The sequence below is a fragment of the Malaya genurostris genome, chromosome 2 (assembly GCF_030247185.1).
Source record: "Malaya genurostris strain Urasoe2022 chromosome 2, Malgen_1.1, whole genome shotgun sequence".
NCBI classification, from domain to species: Eukaryota; Metazoa; Arthropoda; class Insecta; order Diptera; family Culicidae; genus Malaya; species Malaya genurostris.
In genome coordinates, this window is record NC_080571.1 from 10,117,192 (window position 1) to 10,131,948 (window position 14,757).

Here is a 14,757-nt window from a genome sequence, read left to right on the forward strand (position 1 = left end):
CATTTGAAGCGATTGTGCGTAATAATGTTTTTACGCAGAGCAGTGAAGTGAGTTTCGAATGTTGCACTCTAATTGTATACGTCAAATGAAGTTTTTTGTATCTTCCAACCTTCAGGGTTACGCCGTTCGGTGTACTACTTGTATTCGGTTTTTGTTTTCCGAGTGCTCAAAGTTTTCAGTGAGAAAGTCGATTTCGCGAATTCGAATGAAGAAAGCAGCGATATAGAAGAAAAATTTTTGTTTCGCTTATGTCTTTTTCTTAAATACAACATCGTATTTATACCTGCCAATATAGAAAAACTAACGCGACTGATTTTTTTTTTCAGTAGTAGTGTGCCATCTAGTGGCTAGTAGTCATTACGGTGTTAACGTTTTTTCGGTGACAGAGCGCCATATAGTTGCAAATTGCAGAAACCAATTCAACCATTTATGTTGGTTGAAAACAACGTTTTATTTCTCTAATTCAACAAAAAAATTAGTTGAATGGAAATGAAGTATGCCTTAGCTAAGAAATGATAGCACGATTAATTGGTGAATTCAACTAAAAAAAATAGCCATTTCAACAAATATTTTATTATTATTATTAAGGGTGTTCGCGAGAATTGCTGGTTCTCCGGACTGTGACGGAATCAAGCATGCAGAATCGCTCCGGCGGTGATATTTAAGATAATAAATTCTTTCACTAGCACGTGGCTGTTAGTTAGCTTCCTAAACGTAATCCACTCTTTATTATTCACGATAGAGAAAAGGGATGTGTACTTTTCAAAGTACTTTATTTAACTGATTGTCTTGCCTATCAATATGAGCTGGGTATGATACAAACAATAGAAATCTCATCTTCTTTGTTGTAGGCCAAAGAGAGTGACCGATTTGATCAAAAGGCAATTATAGTAAGGTAAAGTATCAAATTGCGGCATATGCTGTAACATACCGCCCACCATTGAAATTTAAATTTCAATTCAACTATTTCAATAGACTATAAGGAAGTCAACAATGGTGGTCTATCTAAACTATGAATGACATTTCATGAATAAAAATTAACATATTGTATCAGATGTGATGTCTTCTGGATCTATTCTCCATCCCTCGACCAACGGTAGGTGGTAGACAGGTCAGGCCTTCCTTCGGGATGATTGTTCGTCAACAGCATGATGTACTTCTTCGTTGCAGCTTGTGATGGGTTGCTCTCCGCGTCCAGTAACTGTGGTTGGCTTTTGATTCTTCCACTGACGTTAATTGCAGGCATCTAATAAAAATTACGCTCTTAGATCGGAGAACATAGGATCCAGAAAATGACTGAAACGAGAATACTTAACTTGTGAGAGGACCGTTCGGTCCCCTCACATCCAACATCGCCTGGTTTGCTGGAACCTCGACCGACAGGAACACGCTGATCATCATTCTTGACTATCTTGAATTGGCAATACACAGACGCGAGTGATCGCCCGTTTATAAACGCCATCCTTGGTGCGAATGCTAACCACGCGAGTGAGACCATCTTGTCCATGGGCGATGTCTACTACACGGCCGAAACGCCATTTCATCGGTGGTAGATTGTCGTCCTTCACTAGTACCATTGTACCGATGTGAATATTGTCTCGTTCGTGGGTCCATCGGGTGCGTTGCTGAAGCCCAGACAGGTATTCGGATGACCATCGCTTCCAGAGACGACGGAGATATTCTTGAATGGTTTGCCATTGTGACAAACGGTTGGTAGGAATTTCTTCATAAGACGGCTCGGGGATGGCAGTCAATGGTCGGTGCGTCAAAAAATGACCTGGAGTTAATGCGTCTAAATCTTCGGGATCGTTGCTCAGCGGGGTTAAGGGCCTTGAGTTTAGACATGCTTCAATCTGAGCTAATAAAGTCTGCTTCTGTTCGTTGGTCACGAGTGCGTTTTTCAGTATGCGAGTAAGGTGCGTTTTTACAGATTTGACCGAGGCCTCCCAGATGCCACCAAAATGTGGCGAACGTGGTGGAATAAATTTAAATTGAATACCTTGATCTGCACATTCTCGACTCACGCGATCCCGATTCTGTTGCGATTGAAACAGCTGCAGGAACTCGTTTAACATTCGCCTGGTCCCGATAAAGTTCGTCGCATTGTCACAAAATATGGATTGAGGGACTCCTCGCCTGCCAGCGAATCTTTTTAACGAAGCAATGAATGATTCTGCTGAGAGATCATAAACGAGCTCCAAATGTATGGCTTTGGTCGACATGCAGACGAATACTGCTATAAAAATCTTTTGTGGAGCCCCTTTTCGGTAGAGTGACCGCAAATAAAACGGTCCACATAAATCGACTCCCGTATTGAGAAATGGTAGGATTGGCGATACACGAACTGCTGGGAGGTCTGCCATTAATTGCTCTGATGGTGTTGGCTTGCAACGAAAACAAGTCACACAGCGATGAGTTACGTAACGAGCAAGATTACGTAGTCTAGTAGGCCAAAATTTGGATCTTACGGCAGCCATCAAGAGCTGAGGACCAGCATGTAAGAATTTGGAATGATAATGTCGGACTATTAACAACGTTAACAAGTGTCTGCTATCTAGAATCATCGGTTGTTTTTGGTTGTCCGAAATCGGAGCATTTTTCAGTCGACCTCGTACTCGAAGTAAACCATCGACTAGAATGGGCGACAGGGATTTTATTTTTGATGTAGACTTTACTTGACCCAACGATTGTATGGAGTGAATATCCTCGGGAAATGATTCTTGCTGGGATACTCGTACCAGATTCTGTAATGCTTCCTCCAACTCGATTGTGCTAAGTGGTCCACTTACACGCGGTCGTCTGTTGTTTTTCGTATTAGATATAAATCTTCGAATATAGCCAACTAATCGAACTAACTCCGTCAGTGATGATTTTCGCATGAAAATATTGGATGTGTCAGGAACGACTGGTAACGCAGTTGCAGGTTTTTCTTCAAGTTCTTCCACATCGAAGGATTCATCGGATGTACGAACGATGTTGGGCCAGAATCGCTTTTGTTGACTTAGCCACGTCGAACCCTGCCACCAAATGTCGAAATTAATTAGTTGCGAAGCTGCCATTCCACGCGAAATGGCATCGGCTGGATTTTCCACCCCCGCTACGTGACCCCAAGTTCCAGGAGCTGTGAGCTGTTGTATTTCAGCTACTCTGTTAGCCACAAACTTCCATCGATTAGGGGAAGCTGATATCCAATGCATTGTTATCATAGAATCTGTCCAAAATAGGGCACGAGTGGTGGGTGGAAGAATATGCTTTACTTTATCGTACAGGTGGCTGAGCAGCAGCGCTGCTGAAAGTTCTAAGCGAGGTAAGGTTATTCGACGCTGGGCTTTTCCTGTGTTGGCCGGAGCAACCTTCGATTTAGCAGTTAGTAAGTGAACAGAAATTTGTTCGTGAGCAGATACAGTGCGAATGTAGAAACACGCACCATAAGCGCGCTCTGACGCATCACAAAACCCGTGTAATTCGGTTATCAGTGGTTCAAAACATGGAACTATCCAGCGTGGAATCGAAAAGGTACGCAATGCTTCTAAATCTTCCCGGAATTCCTTCCAAGATTTTTGCAGTTTATCCGCAAGTGGATGATCCCAAGGAAGTTTAGATAACCATAACTCCTGCATAAACAATTTGGAACACAGAACCGTTGGGCCCAATAGACCAAGCGGATCAAATAATCGTGCTGCCTCCGACAAAACTAAACGTTTGGTAATTGCGGAATCCTCAGTCCAAATGGGCACCTTGAAACGGAAAACATCCTCGTCTGGCTGCCATAAAAGTCCTAGAGTTTTGACGGCTGGTGATGACAGATTGAGCTCCATAGTGTTACGATTGTCACGTAATTCGGCAGGAATGTTACCTAATATAGCACCACTGTTAGATGCCCATTTGTGTAGTTTAAACCCAGCGGATTGCAGTAAGCTGATAATTTGGTTGCATAGTTATTTCCCTTCTTCTTCTGTTGCTACACCACAAAGTAAGTCATCCATGTAGAAATTCTTTGACAGGACCCTTGCTGCTTTTGGATGGCGAAGACTACCTTCTATAGAGAGTTGTTGCAAACACCGGGTGGCGAGAAATGGCGCTGATGCGGTACCGTAAGTTACCGTTCGTAACTCAAACGTTTGGATTGATTCGTTGGGGTGATCCCGCCATAGGATGCGTTGTAGTCGTTGATCGGTTGCATGTATCCACACCTGCCTGTACATTTTTTCTAAATCGGCTACAATTGCAAACCGTCGAAGTCGAAACCGAAGAAGCAAACTATAAAGGTCATCTTGTACGACCGGTCCGACCAACAACGCGTCGTTCAGAGATAGTCCAGAGTCGGTGGGACACGATGCGTCAAAGACAACTCGCAATTTTGTTGTGGCACTGTCCGGCCTTTCGATACAATGATGTGGCATATAATAAGGCCTTAGGCCTTGAGAGACGCCATCTTGAGTCGCATCAATAGGAATCATATGACCGAGTACTCCGTATTCATGAATGAAATCCTTATACGATTGAAACAGAGCCGGTTTGGCTAACAATCGCCGTTCAAGTGACAAAAACCTTCTTAAAGCTGTAGCATATGAATCTCCAAGTTGAGTAAGAATGGTCTCTTTTTTCGGCAGGGATACGACGAAGCGTCCGTCCAAATCACGATGAGTGGTTTTTGAGAAATACGATTCACACTCTCGTTCTTCCTCCGAAAGCGTGCTATCAGTTCGACAAGATTCTAGATCCCAGAATCGCGTTAACTGCGTTTCGAGGTCGGCATTGCTACAGATTAGTGAAGTAGAAACCTTCGGACCGGGGAAGGTGTCGCATTTTCCCGAAACAATCCAGCCGAAAACGGTTTCTTTAAGAATCGGTAAATTAGGACCAAGCTCTACGAAACCATCCATTAATAAATGATAGTAAACCTCTGCTCCTATTATTGCGTCGATTCGATTCGGTTCGTAGAAGTGTGGGTCAGCAAAGCGCACTGACGAATGAATTTCCCAGTCAATCACTGATGCTCGATCGGAAGGGAGAATGGGCTTTAATTCCGACAGTATATGAAACTTCAAATCGATGCAATAATTTGTGTATCGAGATCGTATGCTCGCCGTAGTAGATTGCTTGGAGTTAGCAAGAACAGGTCCGACCCCTTGGAAAGAAAGAGGATCATCTTTTCTATTAAGAGCGAGCTTTTGTGCTAGGCGCTCGCTTAGTAAATTTCGTTCAGAACAGCAATCTAGAAGGACACGAGCAAGTTGGGTGTTTCCGTGTAAATCCGCAATAATGACTACTGCTGTCGTTAGTAGTACAACGTTGGTGGTGGCAAGCGAACTAGTAGGAAGGGCTACCGGAGATCGGCTGGTAGAGGCAATGGGTGGCGAAGGTTTTAATGCATTTGGTGAAGACGAGGGTTTTGCGAAGAAGCGTCTATAATTTTTGCGCAGTTGGTTTGAATTTGCGTGGAAGTATCTGCCGAAGATGTTGCTTGATTGCCTTCTTGTCCTTGGCTTGGTGTGTGGATAGATGAACGCAAGTGTAGCATCGTATGATGTCTTTCACTACATACTCGACATGCTGAGCTAGAACAAGCCCGGACCATATGGGAGGGGAAAAGGCAGTTAAGACAAAGTCCAACCTTTTTCACAGTTTCAAGCCTTTGTATAGGATTCATTTTATGAAAGGATTCGCATTTGAAGGGAGAATGAGACGGTTTTTGGCAGAAAGGGCAAGATTTTTTCGTTGATGTGACGGTCGTTAGCGTGGATTCGATTTTATGTTTCATAACAGGCCTCGAAGACTCATGACGTTGATCCGGTCCTCGAATTTTGGTGAGAGTCAGTGGTTGGAGAGTTGTAAGATGCTCGCGAAGAAATTTTAACAGTTCCTGGTATTTGGGTGCTTCGCGAGATTTGTGAGACCGTTCCCAATGTCGCTGAGTCTCGGCATCCAAACGTTTGTATAGTAAATGTGCCAGAAGATGTGACCAACCATCAGTACCGAGTCCTAACTTTTTTAACTGAAGTAAATTACGTTCGTACAAGTCGATGAGCATCACTAAACCGTCATAAGATTCTTTTTTCATTGGATCTGTGTCTAGAAATCCGTCCATGAGCGTACGAGTAATAATCTTCCGATTTTCAAATCGATCTTTTAACATTGTCCAAGCCACTTCATAATTTGTAGTCGTTACTTCAATAGACTCTACAAGCGTCTTAGCATCTTTAGATAGCACCGTTAGAAGATAATGGAACTTATCGACCGCCGTGAGAGAAGGATTCTTATCAATCATGCTTTGAAAAGAATCTCGAAAACTCAACCAATCTTTAACACTACCGTCAAAGGAAGGGATTTTGAATAATGGCAGATGAATTCGGGAAGTAATGGGTTGGCCGAGCGGAGGAGGAAGAGAGGGTATGGCTGCAGCAGTCGGTTGTACATGCCGAGCAGAGAGAAAATCTTTAACATCGAAATATCTATTCTCGAACTCGACACGTGATTTTTTGTTCGAAGCTTCAACCTCTAATTGCACTTGTCTTTCCTTGGCGTCTACCGGTTCGGTAGTAAGACTTAACTCTTGCTCCTGACGTGTCTCAATTTTTGCACGATTTTTTCGATATTCTGAGAAAACGGCTTCTAATCGATCCAAACGAGTAATAATTTTGCTTTTATCTTTCTCGTCATCATATGTCTCCACAAATAATTCAAGGTTAGATAGGGAATCAACGAGACCACGTTCGATTTTAGTTAGCTCACGCAACGACGCCATGATGCCGATTCCACAACGAACAATTATTTCACAGGAAATTTAAAGTATAAACAATTGTCTTTATACGGACAAAGACGAGCATCGATTTATTGTCGTACAATTGATATAGAATGTACTCACTCTATTCGCTTATTGTTCGCCGACCAAAGCCACGCCGATATGCCCTTGAACTGGAGGATGATATGAACAGCTTGTGCTCCCTTTGATAGCTCCACGTTCCCGGTCCGAAATTTTCACAGTAGCCACGGCGTGATGATGATGAACTCTAATCCACACAGTAGCGGTGTTGAACACGGTGTTTCGTCTCCGTAGTCATCGATTTGCGAAGCGACTATTCACTTTCTGTACCAACTGTTGGTTTCACAATCCGGCCATTCGAAGGACCATTAATGTTCGCGAGAATTGCTGGTTCTCCGGACTGTGACGGAATCAAGCATGCAGAATCGCTCCGGCGGTGATATTTAAGATAATAAATTCTTTCACTAGCACGTGGCTGTTAGTTAGCTTCCTAAACGTAATCCACTCTTTATTATTCACGATAGAGAAAAGGGATGTGTACTTTTCAAAGTACTTTATTTAACTGATTGTCTTGCCTATCAATATGAGCTGGGTATGATACAAACAATAGAAATCTCATCTTCTTTGTTGTAGGCAAAAGAGAGTGACCGATTTGATCAAAAGGCAATTATAGTAAGGTAAAGTATCAAATTGCGGCATATGCTGTAACAAAGGGAATGAGAATTAAAAAATCTAAATTCGCAAAAATAAGATTTTTTTAGTTGTTCAAAAAAATAACTAATTAAAATCAGAAAATCAACTATTTTTTTCGCCAAAATGCTGATTTCGGTCTTTCCGTGGCAAATCGTAGAAATTTATTTTCAATATCAGTGTTAAACTAAAACTGTGAGCACTTCGTGAATTTCATGGAGCACATAATCGTCCGTCGTAGACCACTATAATGAACGTATAAATACCACATTTTAGTCTACATTCGCTCTATTGGAACGTAGAGAAGAAAATATTCCTGTCGGCAATTTATCTATTCGTCATCGTGCCCAAGAAGTTGGACTTTGTTCTTCAATTTTATGGAAAACTAGCTGAATTACCCGGCGTTGCTCGGAAATGTTTCGTGAAGGGAAGACCAAAAAAAAAATTCTCGAAGTTGTCCTGCTTAGTAAAATACTCTGATTGTAGTGAAACATAACTTAGTTGGCAACCCGATTGAACAATACTCCGTTCATGTTCAGATTGCGAATGATCAGCGTCCCATCTCACATCTCACAATAATCCTAATTTTCATGGAATTCTCGACAAATTGTGTGTTTTATATTTGAACCTTTATTAGAAACACTTAAAACATCTTTCTCTCTATAAATACTTTCTTAGTAACCTCCGAGTTTCATATGTACATGTGCTTGTAACGTACTTGAATTATTATGTATATGTCCTTGTAACGTACTTCCGTATTCCCTCATCACATTCGATCTACAATACCTTTGGCTTCCATGACTATAACCACTTGCTACTCCCTCCTCTTTGTAAAAATTTTTATGACATTATTATTTCCACGTAATCGCTCAAAATGTTCCATCTAATAATGATTATTTTAAAACGAAAGGCTGTTTAACATCATAATTACATGCGTACTATAGAATAACTTTTTATATAATTTATTTTGTCCCGGCTTTAACCATTTTATTCGTTCACCGGGGAGGGAAAACCTATAGATTAACGATTCAGTTAATACAAACGGTGTTGTAAACTTTTTTCCATCACTTTGAGCCGACAGTTTTCTTAGCTTACACAAAAAAATGCACCTTGATTGTATGATTTCGTCAATTCAGATCAATGTTAAAAATACTTGTTCCCCTCCCACTTGTGAATAGTTTTGTGGAACTCACTTAGTTGCTCGAAATATGCTGTACTCGTAAAGAAGACCCAATTTTTCGTAAAACCCGATCATTTTTTCCTTACACTTTCCATTTTCTGGGCATTTGCTAGGCTCCCCCTCTCTCTCTCGATGTCCATTCTCTTCAAATTATATAAATTTCGTCATTGAACCAGAGCAAGAAGTAGCTGTGCCAAACTTGATAGCAATCCGTTCAGTAGTTCCGGAGTTATGCCGTTACAAACATTACATCCTCTTCTTAGAGGCACGTACTTCATCCACTCCACACGTATACCCTCATAATCATATCTAAGCTGCACCAGAAGTATCTATGGTCTTCAAAAAATATCGATTCCCGTCAAATTATATAAATTTTTTCATGACCCCTGTTAAGGATATTTGCTACGCTCCTTCCCCCACAAAAATATACTTACAACTACATCTGAAGAGCAAAAAGCATCTGTGCCAAGTGTGATAGCAATCAGCTCAGTAGTTTCGGAGTTATGCCATTACATCCCCCATGTTGGCATGGTCTTCAAAAATTATCGACTTTAGTCAAATTTTATGAATTTGTTCATAAGCCCCCCCCCCACGTTTAATGATACTTGCTACGCTTCCTCCCCTATAAAAATACCTTCATGACTATTTCTGAAGAGCAAGAAATAATTGAGCCAAATTTTATAGCAATTCGTGCAACAGTTCCGGAGTTATGCCGTTACGAACATTACACTCTCTTTTTTAAACTTACTACACCCTCTCCCCACTGAATATCCTTATATTTATATTCAAGTTGTGCAAAAGTTTCTACGGTCTTCAAAAAGTACCGATTCTCATCAAAATAAGTTTTTTTTATTTTTATAAAACTTTGTTAAGGACGTTTGCTAACCTCCTTCCCATCATGGAAATATTCTTATAACCATATCTGAAGAGCAAGAAGTACATGTCCCCTATTTTTAATACCAATCCGTTTAGTAGTTTCAGAGTTATGCTATTACAAATATTATACCCTCCTTTTTAAAGGCACCTGCTACATCCATCCCCCATTAAAACATATCTACGGTATGCAAAATAATTCTAAGATCTTCAAAAATATCGATTTTTGTCCAGTTATATGAATTTTTCCATGACCCCTCCTTGTTAATGACACTTGCTACGCTCCCTCCCCTCATAAAAATACGCCTATGACCAGTTCTGAAGATCAAGAAGTACAAACATAACACCCCCCTTTTTAAAGGCATTTGCTACATCCATCCCCTATATAATCATACCTAATATATGAAAAATGTTTCTATGGTCTTAAAAAGTATCGATTTTCATCAAATCAGACAAATTTTTTCATGACACTTATTAAGCTTCCCCTCTTATTAAAATACCCTTATGACCTTCTCAGAAGACCAAGAAGTACCTGTGCCAAGTTTAGTGGCAATCCGTTCAGTAGTTCCGAAGTTATGGCGTTACAAACATACAAACTTACATCCTTTTCTATATATATATATATATATATATATATATATATATATATATATATATATATATATATATATATATATATATATATATATATATATATATATATATATATATATATATATATATATATATATATATATATATATATATATATATATATATATATATATATATATATATATATATATATATATATATATATATATATATATATATATATATATATATATATATATATATGGGGCATTCCACGCAAAATCAGCCCCAAAAAAAATTTTTTTTTCATCTAACTATTTTTTTCGTTAAAGAACTCGAAAGTATTTGACACGTATTTTTTATTTCAATATGGTACGTGGAATTTTCGAGATACGATTTTTTGAAATTTCGCGTTTTCAGAATAGAACCTTTTTTCAACAGCATATACTGTAAAATCTAATAAAGATACAAAAATTCATCCAAGACATGAAATGTGCGTTTTTTCCTTTGCTTTCAATAAGTGATTCCATAAAACAACCATTAAAGTTAATATAATGAAAAAAGTTTAAATATTAATAAACAATTAAAAAAATTTCAAACTTGGGCCTATTTTTTCAATAAAGAACTCAACTCAATCCTGGCAAAGTTTCAGAGTGGAAAGATCAATACTTTCGGAGCAGTGACTTTTTCAGTAACGACCCGCATGCGCGAAGTGTACCGCAGCGCAACTCGCTCGAATACGGGCTTAACTTGTCGACACAGGTCGTGCCACAGATCGAATCCTAACTTTGACAGTTTATTGCTAGCAACGTTTCAGGCAGAAAGCGAGTAAAATTGGGACAAAGGACGACTCTACCGAAAATCAGCAAATAACAGATATTTATGGTTTGACTTACTCTCTTTCATTGCGCCTGTGGGACGACGCGAGATTGTCGAGAACGAATTTCAATGACGGCTAGTCCACGTCATACCAATACATGCGCGAGCCTTGTGCTTCCGTTCAGTCCGTCCTCGGTACCGTCGTAATGGCAATAGGAATTGGCTTTTAGTGTAGTATTCATGTATCGACATAAAGGTTATGACATGAAAATTTTTAAGAAAATATGTGAATTGCGAAATCATCATGGCTCCAACACAAAGTGGCGTGGGGCTAATTTTTGACATGGACCAAAAGTCGCGAATTCATTCATTTATTTTATTTTGAAATGATTGTTGTGCAAGAATCGATTGATACTTATAGGTATCGATACTTTATTGCCTTTTGATACCTTGTATCGATTCCCAAAATTTCGGTATCCCGATACCCTGGGTATCGTTACTTTGCCTTCCGAGTACCATCCCTACTTGGGTCACGCTTCATGATTGTGAAAGGTAACATGGAGTATCGACGGTTTTTTTTTCAGAACCAGTTTTATGTATGTTTTTCCTACTGCTTATATGTGAAACAATATTTGTTAGACAGTTCGGTTTTACATCTCATCCAAGTCAGTCGATACAACAAAACCGCTTACGTTGGGGACAGAAGAAACCAAGTACAGTATTGTGTAGTGAACAATAGAACGACCTCGAAATGAGTGAACCAAACGAACAAAAGCTACCGCCGACACGAAAGAATACAAAGCACGAAAACATTAAGTACAACATTCCAGTATATATGGAAGATAGTGCTATAGAAGTGTGTGTGCTTCCCTCAAGCTTCATCGATCCTTATATTCGCAAAACTATGTCCCAATACGAAGAGATTTTCTTTATCGAAAAAGAAAAGTGGAAGAATTTATTCACCGGTATTCTAAATGGCGTACGTTTATTACGCATACACTTGAAGAGGCCTCCCAAGTAGCAAATGTAACTTATTGAACTTTCAAGATGTTTTTCAATTGCTGTAAAAAATATATTTCTGCAGAGTCCGCATTGTTTTTTGCTGCCTCATGAATTTTTAGATCAGTGTGTGCAGTTTTCTTCAGTTTTAGAGCAACATTGATTTAAAATTCAAAACTTGCAAAACAGTTGTGCAAGATTTATCTGTTTGAATTGAACGCAAAACTTGCAGACATGAGGTTATTATCATAAAAGTTGCAGGAATACAGCGTTACATACGCAATGAAAACAAAAATCAATCAGATAATTTGTATTTGGTTTTCATCTCGCGAAAAAAAGCAGATCTGACATCACTTTTTAAAGATGTTGAACGAAAAGTTAATTTCATCATAGTTACTCCCACAGTTATATATTACCGCTTGTGCAACTTGTTTTTGCAACTCCAGCACACGGACTTACCAAAATAATACCTACAGTGGGTATCACAAAAGTCGGGCCCGCTAAGATGAATGACTATATTGTATTGTTGTTTAATTCAACTAGAAGATTGAAACTGATAAAAAAGCAAAACGTAGAGCATTTCTTTCTGAAATATTAACATGTTAGTGTTTACTGTTATTTAGATAATATATGTCATTACGTTGGGTGAACCATTCTCTATTCAACTCACTGTTACCATCGATGCTATAATGGAACATATTCAAGCAAAATTCATTTCGAGATTTTTCAGATTTAGTTTCACATTAGTTTGATTAAATCGACTGAAAATTTGAAGAATGTTCGAACACATGTAGTTTAAACACCATTCCGGTGATTCTCATTATAAATAATAGACTGTTATTTTCACAGTAATTGGTGTACAATTAGTAAAACACGTTAATTTAAAGGCGCTTGAAAATTTCGGCCGTACGAATACATGTTTCACCATAAAAATGCAGTTCGTTGTCGACTTTTCAATTACAAAAACACAAAAGATCAATTCTTCAATATGTAGGATTATCATTTTTCATGTGCAGATTATTTCACGAAATCCAAGTTTGTGTTAAGAGCCGTTGTATTGACAATCAAATGTGAAACTTATTCATTCGAAATTAAGTTTGCATGTTTTTGTAAACGTCATTCCATTTCTTGTTTACATTGCGTAGTAGTTCTCACGAGTTTCACAATTGTTTTTTTGCTGATTTTATTACTGCCTTTGTGATGGGATCGAGGCATGAGTTTTTGTATCAGTTGCACAATCGTTGTGAATAAATGTTCGTAATAACGGAAGGACCTTAAAATATGTTGCACAACACAGAAAAATTGCGCTTTTTCCATAACAAAACAGTTACTAGAATAGTGATATAATCTAACTTGATAAATTGTACAATCAGTAGAAAAATACAGGACAGTAACTTAACATGCTACTTGGGCTATACTTTCTTATGTGATTTTCGGTCAAGATACAAGAATTCCGTGCAAATCACTTGTTACCTATGACAATCAGATTTCCACATGTCAATATTGCCAAAAAGCTGTTCACTACGGTAAGTCATGTGATAAACTGGACAAGGAGACAACTACACCAAAGGACAACGGTGCTTCCTTCACACAACCCCAAGCAACTCCAGTACACCTGTGACAGCCACCAACAACAATGAAGCATCTTCTTCGACGAATCCATCATCATCCCCTATAGAACAAAGTACACCAGCTGCAGTTAACAACTTACCCTCCAACCAACCAGCAATTGCAACCAATATACAACAAGGTGCATCTACAGCAACTAGCAACGAAAAGAAGACGGAAATCGACCACAATACCATCGATATGGCAATGGATGACGAGACGAACCACGAACGCAGTGCCCCTCAATCCTCGCAGGAGGGAAATGGAAGCTCCTCTCCCCCTAGAAAAATGGTGACAACGAGATCCAACTCAAAAAAAAAATTTATTTGAAAAATCTGCTCAATCGGCCACGTAAAGCTTGAACGCAAATAGGCCTGAATAAAAAAATATCTTTAAAAAAAATATTTATTAGAAACACACACGCACAAATAAATTTTTCACACGCCCTCTCGGGCGATACAATTTATCCCCAATCTTTTTTTCGGTGATTGAGTTGATTATTTGATTGAATGAATCCAGTGGAATCGAGTTTCTGCGACAAGGGCGACATTGATGTTTGACCGATTTTTGTCATATTTGAATTGAATTGGTACGTGTTTAATCATTCCCTGGGGTGACACAAACTAATGATGTTTACTTTCGATAGAATCTCGGAGTGGATCGCAGTCGGCCGTGACCTAAAATGTCCTCAGGGTGATCCCCCCATCGAAGCCGTTAGTAGTTGTGTCTATGAACCGGGCAGCTTTAGTCGGTAGAAATACGGCCAACTGCGATTTGCTTCTATTTGGAAGGTGTGGCCATTCACAGCCCGGACAGCCGGACAGCCGGACGGATATTCGACCTCACACAAATAATGATTTATGGGAGGGAATTATTTCGTTTATTTTGCTGGACTCAATTAATCCTTAATGGGAGGCGCGGACACAATCTGAAGTCCCGGCGGCCTCAGCTCATTGTGTTGTCGTTGTTATAGTCGTCATCGGCGTCGTAGTCGTCGTCGGTGTTGTCGTTGACGCCGTCGGTGACAAATTGAACCGCACGAGGGTAAATATTTATCTCTCATGCTCGGGCACCATGCGTCTCCATTAGGCGTCACAGGCCTCATAATGGGCCGTAGTGGGAAAAGCCAGCAAGAAAAATTATCCTGCAATCACAGGCACTGCAGAGCATTAATAATTCAACGATGGCCATGGGAACGGCGACAGAGGAAAACAATATTTTAATTTGGCTCGTGGTTCCTGGTGCAACG

At 39.5% G+C, this 14,757-nt stretch overlaps 2 protein-coding genes across 2 annotated transcripts; both read right to left on the reverse strand.

Moving 5' to 3' along the window:
- Positions 1-1,397: 1,397 nt before the first annotated feature.
- LOC131433095 (uncharacterized) lies at positions 1,398-2,075 on the reverse strand. Its single transcript, XM_058599883.1, has one exon. It carries the CDS (start codon positions 2,073-2,075, stop codon positions 1,398-1,400), a length of 678 nt encoding a protein of 225 aa, XP_058455866.1.
- A 524-nt stretch (positions 2,076-2,599) lies between these two features.
- On the reverse strand, positions 2,600-4,183 carry LOC131433098 (uncharacterized). The gene is made up of 4 exons (XM_058599902.1): positions 4,104-4,183; positions 2,857-3,870; positions 2,676-2,799; positions 2,600-2,632 (listed from the first exon to the last, which is right to left on the reverse strand). The coding sequence occupies exons 1-4, from the start codon at positions 4,181-4,183 to the stop codon at positions 2,600-2,602; spliced, it is 1,251 nt and encodes a 416-aa protein (XP_058455885.1).
- Between the last annotated feature and the right edge of the window lie 10,574 nt (positions 4,184-14,757).